General features: G+C 32.6%; 2 protein-coding genes across 3 annotated transcripts; one reads left to right on the forward strand and one right to left on the reverse strand.

Annotated features, from left to right (window-relative positions):
* The first annotated feature begins 2,266 nt into the window (after positions 1-2,266).
* On the forward strand, positions 2,267-6,433 carry LOC126699570 (uncharacterized). Its single transcript, XM_050397470.1, has 4 exons — positions 2,267-3,105; positions 3,290-3,384; positions 3,629-4,765; positions 5,424-6,433. The coding sequence occupies exons 1-4, from the start codon at positions 2,901-2,903 to the stop codon at positions 6,105-6,107; spliced, it is 2,121 nt and encodes a 706-aa protein (XP_050253427.1). The 5' UTR covers positions 2,267-2,900; the 3' UTR covers positions 6,108-6,433.
* Positions 6,434-15,061: 8,628 nt separating this feature from the next.
* Positions 15,062-21,918, reverse strand: LOC126699327 (uncharacterized). 2 transcript variants are annotated; one of them, XR_007646773.1, is made up of 8 exons: positions 21,718-21,918; positions 21,616-21,647; positions 19,925-20,022; positions 19,725-19,807; positions 19,210-19,287; positions 19,022-19,120; positions 15,828-16,185; positions 15,062-15,391 (listed from the first exon to the last, which is right to left on the reverse strand). XR_007646773.1 is itself a non-coding variant. In XM_050397076.1 (7 exons), exons 1-7 carry the CDS (start codon positions 21,883-21,885, stop codon positions 15,892-15,894), a joined length of 852 nt encoding a protein of 283 aa, XP_050253033.1. In that variant the 5' UTR covers positions 21,886-21,918; the 3' UTR covers positions 15,644-15,891. The 2 variants fall into 2 exon arrangements, 1 of the variants encoding a protein (XP_050253033.1); XM_050397076.1 differs by lacking the exon at positions 15,062-15,391 and having other exon boundaries at positions 15,644-16,185.
* Positions 21,919-24,532: the final 2,614 nt, after the last annotated feature.

Genomic DNA, 24,532 nt, shown 5'->3' on the forward strand with positions numbered 1-24,532 from the left:
AAGTCATTTACATCAAAATCTTTCATACCAATGTACTATTGCTCCTCAAACGAGAGACATATCATCAATCTATTTTATATATATATATAACTGAAACTTTTGACTTTTTGTTAATCTCTCCAAAGCTTGCCACATCATTATTATTTTTTAAAACAAAATTATTTTACTTTTTTTTTCACATCATTTTTTTAATTTAATGAAAAAAAAAAAAAAAAAACCTAACGCAAGTCAGACTTCTAGCCAAATACAATAACACACTCCCACATCGCTACTCTCTCCTATTTAAGAACTACTCTACCTCTTTTCTTACTCTCTACATACGCCGCATGTCCTCTTCCTCTTTGCTCACATTGGTAACGTACTACATTGATTTGGTTCTTGGAGTGCCTTCAAAACTTGAGTTTGGATTTATTTTGTCAAAAAGGTTTTGAAGCTTTTCATTGTTGGGTGAATTTGTTAACATGTTTAGCACCATAGGTGCACCACACATGTGACTCACACCATGTTTTTTGATGAGATCAAAGATTATTGGTCCATCGAATTTGCAAAGGCGGATATTAGCGTGGAACATAGGAATTGACAATAGTTTCAATTGAGCTTCTTTTTCTCTCTTTTTTTCTTACATTCATGTGTATGTATGTACAGTATTGGGTTTAATTGAATTGGAATTATCTTTCAAACTTAGGTTTTGATTGAATCATGATAATGGCAGAAAAAGTATGTTACAATATTTGGAGTCTTTTGTATATGTTTTGTCATAGTTTAAACTTGGTATTTGAAGTATTAATTCACAGTTTCATTGTTCATCTATTAATCATGAATAATAATGTTGTTATTTGCAATCATCATTATATGGTATCAATGATGTGATCACTCTGAATGCTTTCTTTAGGAGTTTAGATATAGTCTATTTGATGATTAAAAAAAATTACAATCAAAAGAATTTTGAACTTAAATTTTTTTTTTAAAATTATTCATTGGGTCTTAAATGGTTTCTATTAAACTCCATCATTTATGGCTTCCTCAAAAGAAAACCCTTATAGATAGATATTAGGACATTAAACTACAAATAGGTGTGAAGGTATTACACATGGAATATAGCTAATTGTAACAACCTATGCTATATAAAAAATTGGGACTAGAATTATCTTCTCTTTACAACAAATGGTTAAATTCTAATTATGTTTCAAAAAATATATAAAAACTTCTATAGTTTAGTTTATTTAAAACTATCTTATTAGCTAAGTTTTAAGAAATTTAAATTCTATTCCAACTAAAATTCTATTTCAAAAAATTTCAGAATTTTAGATTTTATTTTAATTATTTTGATCATCTATCAAAATAATTTTATATTGTAATATAATAAAATTTATACATTACATACAATCATTACTTCAATTGCCTTCCAGATAATGGAGAATATGAGAATGCAATTTGTAGATCTATTACCAAGAAAACATAGATTATATTGATTGTGGATATTTGTTGAGTATTGTGTGAAGTCATCACCATAGAATAGCGAAGATGTTGTGAGCCACACCGGTATGTGTTACGTGGAAAAAATTATATGAAAGAAAAAGAATTTTCTAAACCTTTATTTTATAAAATTCCTTATTTTCATTCAATTTCAATCATTTTCAAGTCATACATTTTTTAAGCCAAGTTATAGACCTTTAAGCAAAATAAATATTTTTAATTTTTGCTCCAAAAAAAAATAACTATTTTTAATTTTTATTTAATTATCCTGTGCATTGCACTGGTTAGCAACTAGTATATATAAAAAAAACGTGTTGAATTATAATTTTATTTCTTAATGGAGTAGATGGTGGAGAGGGCACACTGCAAAGCATACAAGTAAAAAAAAAAAAAAAAATACTACCAAGAGGATTTATTTTATTTTATTTTTAAATAATTTGATAATTGGAGATAAAATATTTTGAGCCCTAAATATACTTCAATTAGACAAATCAAAAAATACCAATTAAACTCCAATATTCTTAATACTAAAATCAAACTCCCAAATCCAAGTAATACCCCCCCATGTACTAAGTGCATGGGATAAGGGGGTTGTGTGTTTGGGTAGCAAAAATTTCTGGCCATTAATCAAAAAAAAAAAAAAATTCTTAGTACTAAGAGTATAATAATATTCAGGATATAATTACGTCACAATTTTAAAGTAGTAGGGTGTTATGTTACATTACATATATTGCATATCCCCAATAAAACCATCTATATTTAAAACCAGGGTGTGTGGGAATGGGATAGCTTTGTATTTTGCAAGACAAGCTGAGAGAGAGAGAGAGAGAGAGAGAGAGACGTGTCTCTCTCTTTTTTTTTTTTATCAGAGACGTGTCTCTCTTAGGAACAAAGAGAGGTTCGTCTTGATATCTGTCATCTTCTTCATTTCTTTACCCATCTCAATTCCCAATGACAATGAGAGAGATAGACTGGTTTTGGTCTGGTTAAACGTGGGAGTGAGTGAAAAAAAAACCTAAGATAAAAAGAACTTTGAGATAGTTCAGTCACAGAGAGAGAGAGATACTAGTTCATAGTACACTCACTTTTTACTGTACTCAGTTCCTTTTTTATTTTTCCCACCCCTCATAACTAAACCGTACTTTAATTCCTCAAAATCAAATCTGGCTGTTTTGTGCTTTATGGATCCGTTTTTCTCGCTTCTTCACCATCATAACCCACAAGTTTTTTAGCTTCTCAAACACTCTCTCCCTCTCTCTCTCATTCATTCGTATACAACTCACATATCAAGTGGTCCAAGTTTCTCTCTGTGAGCAAAGATTGCATATTTACTGTGTCATTTCATTCTGATTTTACCATTTTTAGAGAGAAGCTTTTTCTAGACCATCCCACAGAAAAGCAAGAGAGAAGTTGGGTCTACAGTAATGGGCAGGGAAAAGCATTGGGGTGGAAGATCCTCCAACTCCAAGAGTAATACTGGTGTTACTGGAGGAGATCAGAAAGACACCTCCTCTTTTTCTGGTTGCATGAGTGCTGTCTTTCAGTTCTTTGATTTCCATCAGTTTCAGTTTGGTTTACATCATCAACAGCCATCTTTCAACTCTACCTTTGTACCCACTATTCCCAAAGGTAGCTAGAAGTTAGAACGCTCCCTTTCTCAAATTTCAACTTTATGATTCATGTGATTGATTTTGACTAGTCTGTTTGAAAATGACTTGACTAGTTTGTTTGATTATTCATATATCTTAAAATTTTATGGCTGAGGTTTGATTGTCATTGTTGATATATTTTTGTGTTTTTTTTTGTATTACAGGAATTGAAGCACCGAGAAATAGCTTGGAATCGCATGAGGTTTCATTGTCATATATTACAAGAGAAAGAGAAGAAGAAAAATTTTTAGATATCCAAGTAAGTTTTTTTTTTTTTTTTTTGAGAGGGATCCAAGTAAGTTATTGTGTTCAAAACTTTTTTTGAAAAAATTATTCTAGCTAGCTAGGTAGCCACCTTTGTCTTTTTTTTTTTCTTTTTTTTTTTTTTTTTTTTTTTTTTTTTTTTCCTTAAGATTCTTATTATTATTATTTTGTAAAGTGAGGTATGATGTGATAATGATGGTGTTGAACCTCTAATATCTTAATAAATTTTGAAAATCCAGATGGGTATCCAAATTAAAACAAGTGGACACACAGAACCAAAAGCTGGAGCTCCAAATGATTTTTCCTCAGAAATCAGCAACTCTCCTGGGACCAAGACCCCAAATTTAGTAGCAAGACTAATGGGTCTTGACCTTCTTCCTGAAACTCAGTCACCCTCTTCTTTTTCTTCAACTCATGGTACACCAAAACCTCTTTCAAAGTCACATTCACACCCTCTTCATCCAAGGCAACCCCTCCAATGTAGACCAAGAAATAGCTTAGAATTCAATGACATTACTGGTACTTGCTCTTTGCCAGAGACTCCTAGAATATCCTCAGCTAGAAGATCGGACGTGGATCATCATCACAGACTCTCACTTCAAATTAACAAGGAGAACATGAGTGCTAGTGACGACTTGGAGTTCTCTCGGTTTTCATATTTGAGAAGGAGAGAGCTCAGAGTATATGAAGATGAGAACAACAAAAGTCCAAGCCAATACGCTAGGCAAATTGTGAAGCAAATGAAAGAAAAAGTTAGCAGGAAAGTTGGACTTGACATCACAAACACTATCGCCAACAGAGATCTTCAAGGAAGAAATGAGCTTGTTAGCCAATTCAAATCCAAGAAAGCTTCAAAGGGGTTCAACAAAGTTGTAGAAGAATCAAGTCCAGGCAAGCAGTACTACTCAAGTACACCTTCTTGCTCTCCAAGACTCAGATTCTTTGAGCCCAAGAGTAAACCAAGCACAACACCACCACCCACCAAAGACAAAGCCTCTCATTCTTCAAAGTTCTTGTACTTACAACCTCAACCACTCAATGTTCAGCCACAACCCATTAAAGTCTCGGTGAAGCCTAAACCTCAGACATTGCAAGAGCATCATCAGGACCAGAAATCAATCCAGAAATGTAAAAAGAGTGGCACTGAAAGGTTCAATCAGAGGCTAAAGAAGCCTCCACAGACATCGGATATAATCCGAAACAAGCAAGAAGAACCATTTGTTCGTCCATCAAAAACAGCCACCAGAGCCAACATTCCAGACAAGAAATGCAAGAAGACACCATTGTCAAGTGAGCTTCTCAACATCAATGTCCCAACTCGTGTCCCAGTCAAAAAAGACCCTTCACCACCAGCCACCAACATTCCTCAAAAACAGGTACTCTCTTCTCATTTTTCCATTACTTTGTTTTTTTAATGAACTAGTAAGTACTGCATGTATTATTCCTGTTATCTTGGTTAGTAATTTATGGTTTAATTGGATGAACTTATTTTTATCTATTTAATTTATGTTTTTTTAATTTATGAGTGATGGTATTGGTACTCCCTTTTCATTTTTTTTCTTTATTTTGTTTCTTCATGACCTAGTACTAAATGTACTTTTCCTGTAATTTTGGTTAGTAATTTATGAGGTGAATTTGGATGAACTTATTTTTATCAATTTATTTAATTTATGAGTATTGTTAAAAATACTATAAATTTTATTTGTTTAAAGCTTATATACTAATATGTCATCAACAATAAAAAAATAATTCAAATATTTACTTATACTATTATTATGCTTTTGAAGCAATATCAATTACATTTCATTACAGAATATTTTATAGTAAAATTGATAATAAATTTAATTTTTTTATTTATTATATAAAAATAAAGTTATAACTTGAAAAGAAAAATGATTTAAAAGGTTATATATTCTTTTTTTTTTTTAAGTAAAAAAATGAACTCTACCAAAACGAAGTCTTATCTGTTAATTTTTCTTTTGCATTGATCTGTTAACTTATTATTGTTACTGTGTTGTGGGAACATTGTCTCAGGTATTTGATGCTCAAGAACCAAAACGTGGTTCACAGTTATCTAGTTGTTCGAGCCAAGAGTACAAACAAGAAGAGACGGACACGCCCAAAACCCAAGAAAGCAGCATCAACGACGACAGATCTAACGGTGTCTTCACTACCGGAGCTAGTGGAGCCGAATATCATGAGTACGTTACCAATATACTAAGCTGTACTGGCATAGACAAAGATACCATTGTGTCCTTCACCAGTTGGTTCTCTCCATCTCACCCTTTAGACCCATCTATCTTCCACCAACTCGAACACTCTCAACATACTACAACTACGAGTCATGAATTGGGGTACGAGTGCAATCGAAAACTACTATTCAATCTTGTTGATGAAATTTTGGTTGAGATTTTGAAGCCATACATCAACATGAAGCCATGGGCGGCTAGCTTAATTATTGGTCACGATTGTTGTTGTCACATGCAATTAGGGTCACAACTAATTGACACATTGTGTAAGAAAATTGGAAGCTTCCCACGAGCCAAATGTTGTGTTCTAGAAGACATAGATGGCTTGGTTGACAAAGATTTGAAGGTCCAAAGTGAAATGGCATTTGAGGAAGAAGGGGAAGGAATAGTAATGGAGATAGAGGAGGACATGTTGGACACCCTCATGCATGAAATGGCTATGGAATTTTGGTGTTCGATCCGTACGTAGTTAGCAAAATACAACCAAAAAAAAAGGGTTTGCGAGACAAGGGTGCAGATGGGTCACATGGGTTATTCACGTGATGAGATGCTATTGGTAGGGTTGGGACTTGTAAAGAGAGATTGTTTGAGGATTGTCTATGTGGGATTAGACTCCCCGACAGCATTAGATTTCTGATTGGTTCTCAAAAGAATACCATACTCTGGCAGAGGAATCCCATTCCATCTCTTCTCTCTCTCTCTCTCTTTCTCTCTCTCTTCTACCCAATTTGTATATTTTTGTATTCTCTCTCACTTTTTAAATTTTTTTTAATTAATTTATTAGTTGTTTAGTAATACACACTCTATCACTATGACTCTATCCATTTCTTTTGTTTTCTATTCTTTTTAAAAAAAATATACAATAGTTTATAGTTTAAGCTTTGAATAACTTCAAAGTTGGAAAGGATTTTTATCAATTATAGTGTTGTCCTTGGTGTCATCAATATGTGACACAATTTTGGCATTAGTGGAATGGATTAATAGAAACTATTGGGAAAAAAATGAAGGAAAAAACAAAAGGCCCCAGTATCTTTTGGTATAGCCATTAAAACTGTTAGTAAACAGCATGGAATTCTGAAAAGTGGACTAGCATATTGGGAACTGACATCGGTTCAATATATAACATAGTCAACAGTCTCTTTTACGTAGAATGTTTGTTTGTACATGGCTAAAAGCAAAGGAAAGAAAATAGCAAAGAAATGGTAAATATGAGGACTGGAAAAAGGAAATATCTTTATCGAAGTATGTTTGGAAGTTGTAAGGAAAAAAAAAAAAGTAATTACTTCTTTCCCTTAGTTTGGTTTTCAAAAAAAAATGGAAAAGAAAATAGATGTTTTTACTTTTATGCCCTTATATTTACATTTATATATATATATATATGTGTGTGTATAATAACAATAAATTAAAGGCAAATGGGCATTACTTTAAGAAATTAAGAGCTACTTTTAGAAATAATTTATTGGGGGAGAATAATAAAATAATAAATGTTATTGACAGTTTTTTATGTTTCACATGAAAATAGTGTCAAAACTTTCTTATTATAGTTTATTAACAATTGTCCTAAGGGCATCTATTAATATGACTCAAAATTAAATTTTAAATATTTTTTATTAGTGAGAAAACTTAAGGGTATGTTAGAACTTAGAAATGATCTAACAGTTAGACATTGATCTAGACCCATTCACATTCGGGAATATTATTTAAATTCTACATGGTTTGTGATGAATGATGATGATGAAGAAGAACAAAGTAATGATTAATCAATGATAAATTGGATACTTTCAATTTTCAGCACAACTATCAAAAGAGTATATCTGCTTTGCTAAAAGCATTAAATTAAACTAGTTTAGGATTAAAAGGACAAATATATGGTAAAGAGAATCATATAGAATTTCGTTCTTAGTGCATGGGAGTTTGCGTTTGTAAAGTAGCTATAGCAATAAGACAACGGTTTAAAAGATGGATTGCATGGTGTTTTTACGCATGAACGTGGATGTTATTCTTGAGAGTCCCTAAAGTTGCAACATGTTAGTCCAAAAGGCCAAACAAAAATTGCATGATTGCATCCATGAGCAGAGAAAAAGATTGTATTTTTAGATACCGTTCCTTTTTATAAATTTTTTTATAGGTATTTTATGGGAGGAATATAAATATAATAACTAGGGTAAATTCTATTAACATATTCTGAGGTTTGGGCAAATACCAACTAGATCCAAGTCATTCAAAATTGACCAATTTGGTCCTTAAAAGACAATTTAATCCCTAACCTTGTTATCCTCTGTTAATTTCTCTCTCTTTCACTGTGATTCTCTCCTCCTGCGTTTCCCTTCTCTCCTCTTTTCAATCATCCCAATCTCTCTAACCTCAGACTAGCCATAACCACTACCATAGCAAACTAAGGGTGCATTTGGATACCATTTATTTTGTTGAATACTGAAAATAATTAAAAAAATAATAAAAAAGTTATTGTTCACGTGTGGGTTACTATTCATTTGCCTTAATGCATTGTCATGTCCCATGAACAATGCAAGAGGTGCTAGTCAATAAAAAAAATAATAAAAAAAATAAAAATAAAAAAAACATAAAACGCTAAAATGCATCAACTATCCAAACACTACCTAACAACCCAATTTTACCCACCTAAATCCAAAAATCCCATAGCAAACCCACCACCACATCACAATCCACCACCACCCCTATTACAAATCCACCCTATATCAGAACCCACTACTACCACCACTGGCCACAAAACCCAGCCAAACCCACAGCAACAAAACCCAAATCATCCAACAAAACCCAAATCCCAAAAATCCATAACAAACCCACCACCACATTGAAACCCACCACAACCCCCACTACAAATCCACCCTAGATCGCCCACCACCACCACTGGCCATAAACCCTAGCCAAACTCATAGCAACGAAACCCAAATCCAAAAATTCCAAAAAACCCATAGCAAACCAACGCACCACATCGGAACCCACAACCACACTACTGTAAATCTACCTTAGATTGGAACCCACCACCACCTCTAGCCACAAAACACAAATAAATAAATAAAACTCAAAAACCCACAACAAACCCACCAATGCCATTACCTGAGAGCACACCATTGCCATTGCCTGAGAGAAGAAAGAGACATTGAAAGGGTGAGTCATAGAGAAAGGTCAGCTTGGAGAGAGAGAGAGAGAGAGAGAGAGAGAGAGAGAGAGAGAGAGAGAGAGAGAGAGAGAGAGAGAGAGAGAGAGAGAGAGAGAGAGAGAGAGAGAGAACTAAGTAACGGATGGTAACGGGTTAGCGATTAGAGAGAGAGAGAGAGAGAAAACTAAGTAACGGAGGGTAACGGGTTAGCGATTAAATTTTTTTTTAAGGACCAAATTGGTCAATTTTGAAATGTTTTGGAACTGATTGGTATTTGTCCAAATCTCAGGGTATATTAGTGGAATTTACCATAATAACTAATAAGAGATATTAATTTAAAGTTGGCATTCGATCCAAAATTTTTGACAATTTTCAATAAATCAGTAACTTATAGCTCATTGTAAATAAAATTTATTGATGTTCAATCAACTTCAATGCTCAAATTTGGCTGATACATGCATTTCTTTTTTCTTTTACTGTGTTTTTTTTTTTTTTTCACGTCCAATCTTTGAATTGTGTTCAACCTTTGATCTAATTAACTTAACTAATAAAATTTATTTTACTATATAAAATTAAATTTTTTTTTTATGTCTACTATCTATATATATATAATTATTAGATTCCTATTAGATTATTAAAGAAGGCTGTGATCGTCAAGAGGTTAAAATGATGAGAATAAAAGAATCTAGGGACATGATTAAGTGCAAAGATTCCTTTATTTTGAAACCAGATGACTTACAATCGCTGAAATCTCTCATTTAAAAATAAGCCAGTAAAAAAAGAAAGAAAGATAGAAAGCAAGGTAATAATAAATTGAATATGAGAAGACTGAAGAGAGAAATATTCTAAATTATCATGCAAGAAGTCTCCTACTACATTATTACTTCTTCTTTTTTGAGAAACCTACTACATTATTACTAAATGCTAACATTGCTTATAGACTAACGTTGCGTGTACGATATATATATAGTAAAAATAATAACAATAACAAAGGATATTTAGTTCTAAAATTTTATATTTGGTCATAAATTCTTGACAAAATAATATTCTTTTCTATCACTTTAATTATTTTATCTTATTTCCCTTCATAAGAAAGTAATTAATTTTTTATACTAGCTGTTATAAACTAGTTACAGCAATCTTCCTCTTAAAGATTAGATGTAAAAGTAGGAGGAAAAAAAAAATATTTTTCATGTACTTGATTTCATTCTCCAACTTGTCTCAAGAGTCAAGTCTCAGCATATTATTGTACCATGTCCAGAATTCAAACTGGAGGGTTTTCTTAAGGATTCAATACATTACTACATTGGCCAGAGGGGTTTGGTCAGGGAAAAATTGTAGTAACTAGTGAAACATTGAATGTATACCTCCTAGATAAGCGTGGGACTTAAAAGTTCCTGTACCTCTTGGTAGAGAAAGAGAAGAAGAAAAAATTCTGAGAAAAATTTAAAATAGATGAGACAGAAAAAAAAAAAAAAAATTATGTCCATTACTCCTTCAGGAACATTTTTATTTAATTTGGATGAGTATTTTCTAAATTTCTACCATACCTTGAATTATCTGATCATTTTGTTTTGTCCCAGGATGAGAACAGGTGATTGATACCACTGGCTGGGGTGTTATAAAATTATAATTTCGATTAATATTTTCAACAATAATCTTGCATATATATATATATATATATATCCTATAGAGCAACTTGGCATAGTAGTGAAATTCAAAGAGTTGGTCTAGTGATTCATAAGTTCTCATGAAATCTTGGTTTCAAAATATTTTGGTATTTTAACGTTATGCTTAAAGAATTCTTACATTTAATTATCTGTAGATACTGAGTATGAAACAAATTAAAGAAATTAAATATACCCAAAAAAAATAATCAAATGATCAAGTTGGATAGAAAAAGAAAACTTGGTACTGCAGTGAGAAACCTTGTGTGCTAGCTACCAATAATCAAATATGAAAATTGGGCGGGAATTTTTAAAATGCAAATGCACTTGACATGCATGTGATGATAATGATGGATTGGTCAAATGTGATTTAATAATTATGGCCTTATGGGATATAATGGATCTGAGCTGAGGGGTTGAACATTTGACTTTGTCCAACTAATGATGTGGGCTATTTATTTGGGGTAAAGTTTGTGTTATATATCATATATGTGATCTAAGTTTGTAAAAGTTTTGTACCATTCACTTATTTAGACACAGAAGTGAATTAACGATGGTTTAGGGTTTGGTGGAGGCAAAGGAAGAAGATGCCATCTCTGTTGCACGAAAGGAAATGACGTTACATAACATGAAAGATCGATATAGCTTCAGTCATTATTCATGAAGTACTAATTTATTTTTTTGTGGGTAACGGGGTTAACATTAATTGTGAAAGCAAGATGACATTGAATGCGTTTTCCTTGTGAGGTGATGTGTGAGCCAGAACTAGTGTCCAAATCCTTAACTAACATACCATAAATCAGAAACTGATTGAAAGCTTGAAAGAAGCAAAAAATGGTTACATCACATGCAATTGATTGTGAACAATTTTCTTTTCTTTTCTTTTTTCTTTTTTTGAGAGGGAGTGAACAATTTTCTTCGCTGTGAAATATGCAATGACATATAATTCCATTATATCAATGATAATTACTCCTTAGGTAAAATAATAATAATAATAATAATAATAATAAAAAACTTCTATGTCCCATGACCTAAGTCTCACATGGTTAAAAAGTGAATTTATAAATATCGCTTGTCCATAGTTCATTGTTACATATTTTTTTTATGTGAGTTTCACTTGAAAATTAAAACTTCTTGTTATTTGAGTTAAAACTCGTTGATATGTCTATTTATCTTGGGAGTGTACTCGAATGACATTAGTTTGAGATTATGCATATAAACACCATCCTACCATCCTTATCAATGGTGTCTTTATGTAATTTGTAATCTTCCCTCTTTTTCCATGACATGTCAAAGACTCGCTTAAAATAATGAAAAGCATTTGTTATATTAATTTTTAATAATATTAGAGTTTATGACTCTTAGAAATTTGAACACTTAATTAACCCGCAAGTGTGTATCCTATGCACATTGGGTAATTATCAAGAAAAAATTATTGAAGTAATCACAGATGGTTAGTTAGGAGACTTAAACCCAAGAACTCATCCCTTGAGCTTTATTTTTAATTTTTTTTTTTTTTACTTTTTAATTTTTTTTTTTTTTTTTAAATATTAACCTTATTGTTGTTATTAAAGGATATGTGTGCACCCCCAAATTTTTTTTTTTTTTTTTTTCTATCATATAATCTGTGGTATGTCTTTAATGCTCTTAATGTGATGTATAATTATAAAGTAAGCTGTGGTATCTCTGTCATGCCCTTAAGGTGATGTATAATTAAAGCAGCAATAAGAGAAGATGCGTGGCTCTTTTTCTTTTTTGGTTTAATTTTTTTTCTTTTATTTTATATAATAATAACACGGCTAACATAAATGATGGAGCTCAATACTCAATAGTCAATAGAAATCACAAAAAGAATTAATTGCATGTGCCAAGTGCCAAGTGCCAACACATTTTACTCTAAAAAAAAAAAAAAAAAAGGAGGGTTAGCTAGCTATCTTTAATGTAAGAAATCTCATGAATAAGATAATAGTCCTATACTCCTCTTTTATCATTGAAGGCTATGTTAGAAAATCCAGGTTATTAGATGATGATAATGGAAATGTTGATCAACCTGGCTTGACCCACCAGTACTTGTTCTTGTTCTACATAATTCCAGTTTGAATCTAAGTCTTCACTGTAGTGATGGTAACTACACAAGTGATTGGGCTGCATAGCCTATATACTCTAAGGTAGAGTTCATTATGAGAATAAATCAAATAGACCAGCGTCATGACTAGTAGAGTAGGTTGAACAATTATTGCTGAATTTATAGGTGACTGTTTCAGACTAATTAAATATCTATTCAATGTTTTTTTTTTTTTTTTTTGGCTGAATATATATAGTCAATGTATGTATTATCACTATTATGATTTTCATCAATTATATCTGTTAATGGTCAGAGCCCAGTTAGACCGTGACCAGGTCAGTCGGGCGTGTAGTACTGTGCTCCTTTCTGATAACATAACTTTATCCAACATCTCTATTTAATGATAATTGTTTGTGTTTGTGTGTGTTTTTTTTGGTTGAGCATTAACTATTTTTATTTCTATTGCATTATTTGTGATACTGTGATATGACTATGACTATGACTATGAGCACAATATTTCACAGTTGAGGAAATAAATAGTCTTCCAGGTCATATATGATTATATAGATAGATAACAGGCATTTACACTCACATATGGTACATGGAATTGAAGATTGATGCTTTTTACAAAATTGGGTAAAATGAAATCTAGATCTGGAATTCTTTAAATGTTTGTTTTAAATGACCAGTACCCTGAGTATTCATACATGATTATATAGATAGATAACAGGCATTTACACTCACATATGGTACATGGAATTGAAGATTGATGCTTTTTACAAAATTGGGTAAAATGAAATCTAGATCTGGAATTCTTTAAATGTTTGTTTTAAATGACCAGTACCCTGAGTATTCATAGGTTCTGGTCAAGCCATTATGAGTATGACCTTTTCTACCAAAAAAAAAAAAATTATGAGTATGACCTGTCTTTTTAAATTACATTAATTAATTAATAGTTTAATATAGGTAAATGATGGAAATTTAATATCAAAACAATAATTAAGTACTTTTGTATCACATCTGCCAAAAAAATATACGTACACAGCCAAAACAAGTAAAAACACCCATAATAACTAGCAAAAAGAATGTAATATTTCTACTGCATGGAAAAGGAGCTGATGAAGAGAGATTGCGATTAAAAGGATTGGAAGAGAGACCTTATTTGGGTTTGTTTAAACCTAACACTGATGGATCTTCCTTAGGTAACCCAGGCCTTGCAGGAGGAATAGTATTCTCCGAGATGAGCTAGGCAACTAATTCAAGGGATTTTCTAAGAATATTGGAAATACCACTAGTTTCTTAGTCAAATTATGGGCTCTTAGGGATGGGTTAATCATATACAAAAAACCTTTTAATAAATGCCCTAGAAGTAGACTTGGACGCTAAAGTAATTGCTGACTTAATAAACAATTTGGAAACTACTAACACCTCTAATTCTTCTCTTATGGCTGATTGCAGGCTCCTGATTTCCCAAGTTTCTCTAGTTAAGGTGAATCATTGCTATAAGGAGACTAATAGCTATGTTGATACCCTTGCTAGAATGGGAACTAGGCAATTTGTTGATTTTTTTTTTTAATTCTCCCTCATTTGATCTTTTGGATGCATATCTTTCGGATCTGTATGGATTGTACTCTAAAAGACTTCGTCCTAATCTTGTTGTTTCTTCTATTTCTTAGTTGAATGAAATTTTTAGTTTACCACAGAGAGAGAGAGAGAGAGAGAAGTGGAAACTACAAAATTGTTCTTAAGACTTGTATACTCTTACCAAAAAAATAGAAAATTCTAAAAGTTTTTTACCTAGCTTATTTGCCTCATCTTGATGGAAAATTATTGAATACTTCGGGAGTACCATAAATGCGTACTCTCCTCTCTCACATGAATTGTGGGTCCCACCATAAATTTAATTAATAGGACTCACAATTTTATGTGAGAGGAGAAAATACACATTTATGGTATTCCGGAAGTACTCAATAATTACCCTTGATTGACACAATCCGCTATTATGAGGAGTCAAATTTGGGTTAACCCGTGGTGTAATAAAATCTTCTAATCATATTCGTTTATATTCTTCTAAATCAAATTGAGTTAATGGATTCAAATTCATCTTTCCAAGTTCAATAGAATCCCTCATTAATAGATTTCTCCATGAGAGGAACACATTCCTCGTTTTCCCGATAAAGCTAAAACTAGTTACCATACAAATGCTATTGGTGATCCCCCTCTCCCCCAACTCATTTATTTTCCAATGTTTTAACATACCAATCATATAAGAAGACTTAAAAGAATAAATTCTACTAGACAATCAAGTTTTTTGCTTCTTTTTTTTCTTTTTCTTTTTCTATTTTGAGAAAGAATCAAGTTTTTTGCTTGAATTCTAAAACTATTTTTGGACGCAAAATGAGATTTTGTGGAAGCATTAAAGTTTGTATACAGTACACAATACTTCAAATTCTAAGAGGTTTGGTAGAGATGCTTGGTAAACAATCTTATTATTAATTTTCAATTTTGGGAAAGAATGATTCTTGGATTCAAACCCACAACAGAGTACAACGCCTAAGAAGGGCTTTCACTCGGTAAGTATTTCTCGAAATGCTCTAATCTCAAAAATGTTCTTAAAAATGTAAATATTTAGTTGCATTTGAGGCACGGCCGAAATTGAAGTGTGAAAGAATAATAAATAAATAAATCACTCAAACCGCGTGAAATTAGCAAAGGAAGCTAATTATAATTTGGGAAATTAGGACAATTACCCCAAAGCCGCGTCAAGATTCCTACTTCTACAAAATTCTTTCCCCATTTTTCTCCATCTTTTCAACACTTGGAAGAGATAACAACATGACCTTGATAGACCCAGCTTAGTCCTCAAAAACAAGGAGTAACTGCATTTATTAAATCACCTCAGCAATGATACTGCAAAGTAATAGATAAAACTTGCACAAAAACACAAGAATGATCGGATTCATAGCCTTTCTAATAAGTTGACTGGGAAATCAAGTTCAAGCAATCACATTGATAAGAATTTTGTGATCATGAAGATTACCATGAGCAGGAGTTGGCCTTTCAAAGGCTAATCACTGAACAAGCATATTGGTATATTAATTTTATTCACCAAATTAAGAAGGAAAACCGAATTTAATCATAATGATGAGAAATATTGAAAAATGGTGTTCTTTAATTCTTGCTTGAAATATTATATTGGTGCATAAGCTTCAAGCACCAAATAAAATTCAGAAAGGTCATATTGCATTTTTTATCAACAAGCTATGAGCATTTAGAAGAATAGAAAAAATGGAAGACATCAAATAAAGAATGTACCCAGTGAGATCAGAAGCAATGAGTCTTGTACTATGGCTCTAATAAAGAATCTGGAGAGGTGCTCCTATGTTCTACCATCCACATCAAACCCAGCCCCAGTCCAGCCAGGTGCGGGAGATCCTCTACCCTTAGGCACAGCCCCGATTCCCTTTCCTCTTCCTTGGAACTGACTTTTCTTCCTCCCTCGTCCTTCTCCCTCAGTAGAAGGTTGTTGATTTTGCCCATTCATCTCTGTAACATTTCCACCATTTCCTTGATTAGGGACATTTGCAGTAACTCCAGCAAGTGGTTCTGTTGACTGAGGAACTGAATCATTTGTAACTGTGGTATTTTGGGGTGGTCCCACTGATTTCCCATCCTAAAACATTTATTCCAAAAGCTAACTTTTAACATCGTTTTACTACCACTGATATGTATACATCAGTGCTTATGATATCAGCACAAGATCCATGATGGATGTTGTGTAATGCATTCAATAAAATGCATGAACCCTGTTAAGATTATGATAACGACAAAGGTAATAGCAGCAAGCTCAACAACAATCCCCCCCCCCCCCCACCCTGAGACAAACGCAAATATGCAGTACAAAGACATTGGGGAGAGGCATAGTTGGTGCTATCGTCAGTGTTTTACCATTGTAGCTTAAATGATCATTTACAAAAACAAAAACAAAAAATTAAAATTAAAAAAAAAATCAGAAAATCAATTTTCCATCTATATAGGTGAATCTGAATTAAAATGCATGTATGTGCGTATGCATAACGGACATATCTATTATAGAACAGATAAAATATAAAAGTGTTCATCTGAAATTGCAAGAATTTACACCCATCTGCAAGAGTTATACCTATGGTCAACCCAAGGAAAGTATCATACTCAGAAAATGGTCTAGTAACCTGTACTTGGGCTCTGCTTTTTAACCTAATAAAAGATATAATATAGTGCATCCGGTCTGGACAGTGTACATCCTAGGACAAAAACTTTGGTAGAACCAGATATTTCTAACCCAGAAAATGTCACATTGATTCAGCATTGAACATAAATTTCCTATGTAAATTAACGAATATGATGCAACCTATCATCCCTGGTAGAATATATTGAACATCAATACTTCAACATATGACAGAATTAAAACAGTTGTCCTCCTATCCTTAGGCATCACAAAATCAAGATGTACCAAGAAAATAAAAAAATCTTTTTTTGGGTTGGACTAATGGATGGCAAGAACAATACTTATAGTTTAAAACAAGCAACAAGCAGGTTTGGGTTGGACTCATGGGCAGTAAGAACAATAACTACATGACTTGAAACTGACCAGTTCATTATTGAGTGAAAATATGAAAATTCAAATGCCACCCAATATTTAACATTCAACACTTGTAAATTGTTATTATAATGTGAAACAGTAGAAACTATGAAACAACAAACGTTTAGCAAAATTCACTAGGTTGAGATGTACAAGAGCGTAAACCTGCACCCACCCATTTTAGGTTCAGGACAAGAAGGAAAAGATATAGTAAAAGCAGATGGATGAGAGAGCATTATTACAATGAGTAAGCTCTAATCCATTTTTCAACTACTGACAGATTACATTAGTTTCTCGGTGGATGAATGGAAAAGTCCTTAACAATGAATGCCAGATCAAGTAATTACTAAGGCTTTCTTTCTTGAGATAAAATTCAGTAAGGATGTAGTGTAAAACCCATGTTTTACCCCTTCAATCCCAACAAGTCATATCATCTTATCACATATTTGAGAATAAGTATAACCACACACAATCAATTCTAATACCCATATATAAATCCAATCAAATTGGGAGTTTATTGAGATATTATTAGAAGTGGTAAGATGTATTGAATTTTAAGTAAAATACTGATGTAGCAATCTCTTATTAAACGGTGTAAAAGATGGGTTTTACGCCCCATCCTTACCAAATTCGGACTCTTCTTTCTTTAATCTCTTCTATTTCTATTTCCTTTACCTTAAATGCACTGCTCTACTTTTCAGACATCCTTACAAGTCAACCGAGACAGAAGCAGCGCAAACCCATTTTAACACGGGTTTGAACTTTCAATGAGAAATTTAAAGATATATTTGTAAAAAAACCTTTCTTCTTTTTTATAAGTATTTATAAGTTCATTAAACATTTTTGCACTTTGTACAGTAGAATACTATGTGCAGATCAAATGAAGCAAAAAACACCAAAGTGCTAAAGAATCACTTTACAAAAGCAATGTCATAATGAAATGACATGCCCATCACCTCAGAAGGCCATGACATGAAATCTATGTTATGTTATACTAACTGACCATCAAATCACAGAAACTCCAGGCAATCTATAAGCACAGGGTCCCATCCAAGCCATTCCTTTACCTTAAATGCACTGCTCTACTTTTCAGACATCCTTACAAGTCAACCGAGACAGAAGCAGCGCAAACCCATTTTAACACAGGTTTGAACTTTCAATGAGAAATTTGAAGATATATTTGTAAAAAAACCTTTCTTCTTTTTTATAAGTATTTATAAGTTCATTAAACATTTTTGCACTTTGTACAGTAGAATACTCTGTGCAGATCAAATGAAGCAAAAAACACCAAAGTGCTAAAGAATCACTTTACAAAAGCAATGTCATAATGAAATGACATGCCCATCACCTCAGAAGGCCATGACATGAAATCTATGTTATGTTATACTAACTGACCATCAAATCACAGAAACTCCAGGCAATCTATAAGCACAGGGTCCCATCCAAGCCATTCCTTTACCTTAAATGCACTGCTCTACTTTTCAGACATCCTTACAAGTCAACCGAGACAGAAGCAGCGCAAACCCATTTTAACACAGGTTTGAACTTTCAATGAGAAATTTAAAGATATATTTGTAAAAAAACCTTTCTTCTTTTTTATAAGTATTTATAAGTTCATTAAACATTTTTGCACTTTGTACAGTAGAATACTCTGTCCAGATCAAATGAAGCAAAAAACACCAAAGTGCTAAAGAATCACTTTACAAAAGCAATGTCATAATGAAATGACATGCCCATCACCTCAGAAGGCCATGACATGAAATCTATGTTATGTTATACTAACTGACCATCAAATCACAGAAACTCCAGGCAATCTATAAGCACAGGGTCCCATCCAAGCCATTCACTATATATAAATATAACAAATAGAAATAACAAGAGAACTTACAAAAGGGACAGAGGTGGATGATCTACTCGGGTTCAAGGCTTCTAGTCGTCTTTTTAATTCCTCCAGTCTAGAAAACTGTGTGCTACTGCTTTCTTCAACCTATCAGACACGATAGTGTCAAAAAGAGGAAGGGGTTGGGGGGAGTCTAACAGAAACCATTCATATACAAATTTAACAGAGATATGTACCAATTGGCTCAAGTCATCACATAGCTTCTGCTTGATTGCTTCCTCATCCTTCACAGCCTGTGAAGCTGCTTCCCACACCTGAAGTACATAAAAGAACAATCTATTAGAAAATTGAACAGGAAATACAACATATGACTCTTATGGAGTAATCCATGTAATTCTATTAGTTCAGTATGGCTAAAGAAACTTTTGTTGAGAATAATGCATGTACTTCATCCTTCCCAGCTGTGTATAGAAATGTATTCACTGTTTAAATTATCAAATTTAACTTGAAACTTGGTCACATTTGCTAAGAGCATTTTGTAATAATTCATCAAAACTTGAAAAATTATACTAGTTATTTTTATCCATCTCGATAAGCTTGATTGACTTAAGAGTGTTAACAACTCTTGACTTTCATGGGCACTTAGGAAGCAGAAAAGGAGAGTTGATAAACTATTTATATGATGCCAGAGAGTAATTATATCATCTGAAGGGTAAATAAATAAGCTCAATCTATTATTAAATAGACAAACCTTTCGTGCTTGTTCTTCCTTCAGCTTCGCAAGACGAATTTTCTCCGTTGACATTTCTATTTTCTTTCTCAAATGTTCAAGTGCTTAAGGCATGCATCATACGTGATAGCAACAACAAAATCAATCAACTATGCACATTAATGAAGAAAATTTTCATTACTATAAAATACAAGAATAACTAAAGATGACAACCCACCAACCTGCTTTTTTTGGCCCGGCGGTGAGTTTCAGCTCCATCGAGAGATTTGCAAATTCTCTTTCAACATCACGAATTTTGGTATAATTTTCTTCAATGTATCTGGGAAGATAAAGCAGAGAACATTAAGGTATTCAGTTAATTAAATCATTAATCACACAGCTAATGTTAGGAACCCACATGTGGGTAAAGATATGAGTATTGAAATAATTGTTGTAATCCATTTAGTTAGTTAATTGAGATTAGGATGAGTTAGCTAGGATTTGATCACATGTAGTTCATTTAACACATGGTTTAATCGATAGAGCACAGGTTGAATTAACTAGCCAATTATCTTGAGCCATGTGGGCCAATGAGATTAGAGCTAGTCTCCTATGTATACATGATTGTAATTCTCAATTATGCATTGAATAAAGAATAACCAGCTTCTTGCTTAGTGCATTCCTTCTCTCATAATCTTCCATGTCTTTCTCTATTAATTCTTTGGAAGGTGATTGCCTCGAATCAAGTCAATTTCCATACACTTCCCAACCATCCCCTTTAGGAACCACCAAGTTCCTAACAGCTAAAAGTAATGAAGGAAACCAATACCAACAACACTAAATAATTTCGCTTCTTTTTTTAAGAAAAAGTACATGTTAAAAGAAACAGCAATACAAAGCCATTGTCAAAGCACTCAAAATCATTAGTGCAAAACAATTCAAACATATTGAGAAGTTGTTGCGTATTCATATTTTTTTTAATTTATTCATTCTCAAACCTTGATAATTCAACCAGTTCGAGCACAAAACTTCAAACATTAATAATAAAATAATAAAATAAATAAAAACTTGCATGCCACCTATATATCTTGCCACCACAGTAACATCACTATCAACATGTTTCTACCACCACAATTACCTTTGCATTAATACTTACTCTACAGATACCACAACCTCATCTAGAATGCAAGCAGCACAACTACTACTACTAAATTTTTAGGTTCCGCCATGGATCATCAAACAAGCACTACTAGTTACAGTATGAACTCACAACCATCACTAGAAACTATTTCACTGCTAACTTTAAAATAACATAGCCACTAGCAACATAAAAAATGACCCGGCGACCACCGCACCTCCAAAACCTTTGTCTAACTATCTTGTCACTCCCATTAGACTACCTTCCTCTAACATGTTTCTGACCAACTTTAGTATCCATTTGAAAACAGCTTATTTAGCTTTCTGCTGAAAGTGTGCCAAAGCATACTTTTTGCTGAAGTTTTAAAAAGTTGTACATAAAAAGTAAAAAGCTAAAAGTTGAGCTTATAAGCTTACACTAAACGGACACTTATGTTGTCCTAACAACATGTGTGTACTCAATCAACTTATCATTAAATTGTTTCACTCCTCAACATTAAAATTTACAACTAACATTTAACAACACGCCAAATTCTATCACAGAGGTTGAGTAACTAAACCAAGTATTTTTAGCAAATTGTCTATAGTTTTAACCAAATACTCTGTGCTTAATACAAAACCTCCACATTATTCAAAAATTCCATCAGATTCTTCAAAATAGGTTATTCGATCAAAACTTATCAATGATTCTTGTTGATTTTCTCAGCATCCAAACAAAGCACTATGAGAAAATAAAGATTATTTAGTATAAATTGAAGAGCAAAAAATAGTTAATGAATTGGGGAAATGTACGTACTTCTTTAACTGAATCTGCTCTTCCTCAATTATCTGCCAAACAAAAACAAAAACAAAATTAAAGAAAATTCAAACAAACAAAAAGTGAGAGAGAGAGAGAGACCTTTTCGGTGTAGGCAAAGACGGGAGCTTCACGAGCGAGGCCATCGGGTCCAATCTCGGGTCGGAGCGAAGGATTCGAAGCCATTTCTCTGTTTTCTGTTTTCTGTGTTTTTGGAAACAAAAAGAAATGGCGTTGGATTCTCTCTCTCTCTCTCTCTCTATGGATCATTCAATGTATGTATCTCCGATCTACTCTTTAACTCAATTGTATTTTAACTATTTATATATATATATATATATATATATATATATATATATATATATATATTGGGGAAAACGTGGGCTTAGCTTTTATGTGTTTTATTTTGCGCGAAACTGATGCCGATGTGCGTCGGTGCGATTTTTCGGGTCAATCCGGTTCAATGTTCCGATCAATCACACTTGACTCTCGCTTCACATGCCTAGCATGTGCGACAATCAGAAAATGACGCAGCAATTTAGGGGTTAATAAATAAATAAAATAATATGTCCACAATATTTTCATAACATTTTTACAACAAATCTTACTATACCTAAATTTTGTCTTTTAAACAGGGCAAGACTTTTTTTTTTTTTTTTTTGTTGAGTCTTTTTTTTTTTTGGTAAACTATATATTTGGTCCCTATCTTTTACAATATATTTCAATTTGGTCCTTAATCTTTTAATTGTGTCAATTTGGTTCCTAACCTTTTAGTGTCATGTCAATTTCGTTCATGTTGTTATATTTTGGATGAAAATTGATGACATGTCAAATGGCCAAAATAAAATTTTATTGTATTGTCACATCAATGAAAGCAAATATTTTATTTTGGCCATTAGACGTATCATCAATTTTCATCCAAAAATTAATAGGAAGGACTAAATTGACATGGTACTAAAATGTTAATGACCAAATTGACACAATTAAAAGGTTAGAGACCAAATTAAAATATGATGTATAAGACAGGGACCAAATAAGTAGTTTACCCTTTTTTTTTTATACAGGATAAAATTTCTACTCTAGCCTAATCTAAATATATATATGTGTAAAGCTCCCTCCTTACCCCTCACACCCCACAAGCATTTACAACAAATTTTTCTGTATCTAAATTTTGTCCTTTAAATAGGGCAAGACTTTTTTTTTTTTTAAGAATACTTTTTTTTTTTTATACAAAATAAAATTTATACTCTAGCCTAATCTAAGTATATATGTGTGTGAAGCTCCCTCCTAGAGACTTGAACCCCAGCCCTTACCCCCCACACCCCACAAGTATTTATACTTGTAGAGTGACCATTGTACCAAGGGTGTGAGGTTAGATAGATAAGGTAAGACTTAAGTACAGTACTTTGGTGCTCATCCTTAAATTCCTCTTTTCAGATTCTATTACGTGGATTTTTCATCATGGGATTGAAGTGTATTTTTTAGTTAAGTAAATAAATACTAATATTTATTGGTTCTAAAAGAAAAAAAAAAAAAAAAAAAAAAAAAAATAAAAAGAAGAGTAAATATTAGTATTTATTAGTATTTGAAAGCATTAATGGCACATGCTATGCTACACTCATTTTTCAACAAAAAAAAGTTTCCTAACACACTGATGCACTTGCCTTGCCAACTCTTTTATCTCTAGATCCCATAAAAAGTTAAGGAAATTTTAGTATATTTAATGCAATCTTACCGAGGCTTTTAGGAAAGTTTTTCAAAAAATAATCTAAATGCACATTGTTCATGCAAGATGTTATGGTTAAAATTAGGGGGGGGGGGGGGGGGGGCGGGAATAAAAGATGTAGAGAGAGAATGAGAGCGAATAAATGAAAGAGAGAACCTTCTGTCAGGAGCTGGACCAATGAATAAATGCCACATCATATTTCTATTAAAACCCCAATACACTCCAGCACATATAATTATAACTCAATTAAACTCAAAATCCTAAAACGCATATCGAAAGGGTGTTTGGTCATTGATTTCAAAACATATTGTTTAGTGTTTAAACACTAAACAATATTGTTCAAAAACAAAAAAAAATGTATTTGGTAGACCATTCCGGAACAGGGGTGTTTAAAAAATATTGCTCAAAACATATGTTTTAAACAATAGTTTTTGAAATCACCTTGGGACTGATTTTGAACAACAAAAACTATTGCTGAGTGGCACTTTTGTAATTAAGTTGAACAGTACCGGTCAGCTTTTTCACCCACACAGACACAACCCGGCAGCATTTAAACAATATTTTATATTTTTTTTGTACTTTGCTGATTTAAAAAATATTTATTTTGTACTTTGTTCAGCTTTTTTTTACCATCTAACACACACATACCAAACACATATTTTATGTTTTTGAACACTGAAACATGTTATTTAAACCATGATACCAAACACATTTTTTTTTTTTATAAACACTAAAAACATGTATTTCAATAACACTTTTTAAACTACAATTTTCACATCTTTTTAAACAATAATTTCTGAACTCTATAACCAAACGGACCCTTATGAAACATCTCCAACGTCTGAGCCCATTTCATCTCCTCATCTCCTCTCCTCATAATCTTTTATTTGCTTTTGGGCTATATACCAAGCAATATAAAGCAAATAAAACACCCACAACAGAAAACAGAAAAGCCACAAAATAGGAAAGAAAGACTCAAATTTTTCCCCTTCTATTCTAGATAACACACTCATATAATACATTCATGTCAAAACAAGAACAAGTAGTCAATATATGACCAAGAATCGCCCAAAATCAAGAACCATATTGCCAAACCAGCATCGTAGGTAGAGAAACAAGCCCTGAAGTAAACAAAAAGAACAATCACAAATGGATAACAAATATACACCCAAATAAGAAATCAACGTTTAG

This window comes from Quercus robur, chromosome 9, assembly GCF_932294415.1.
Source record: "Quercus robur chromosome 9, dhQueRobu3.1, whole genome shotgun sequence".
NCBI classification, from domain to species: Eukaryota; Viridiplantae; Streptophyta; class Magnoliopsida; order Fagales; family Fagaceae; genus Quercus; species Quercus robur.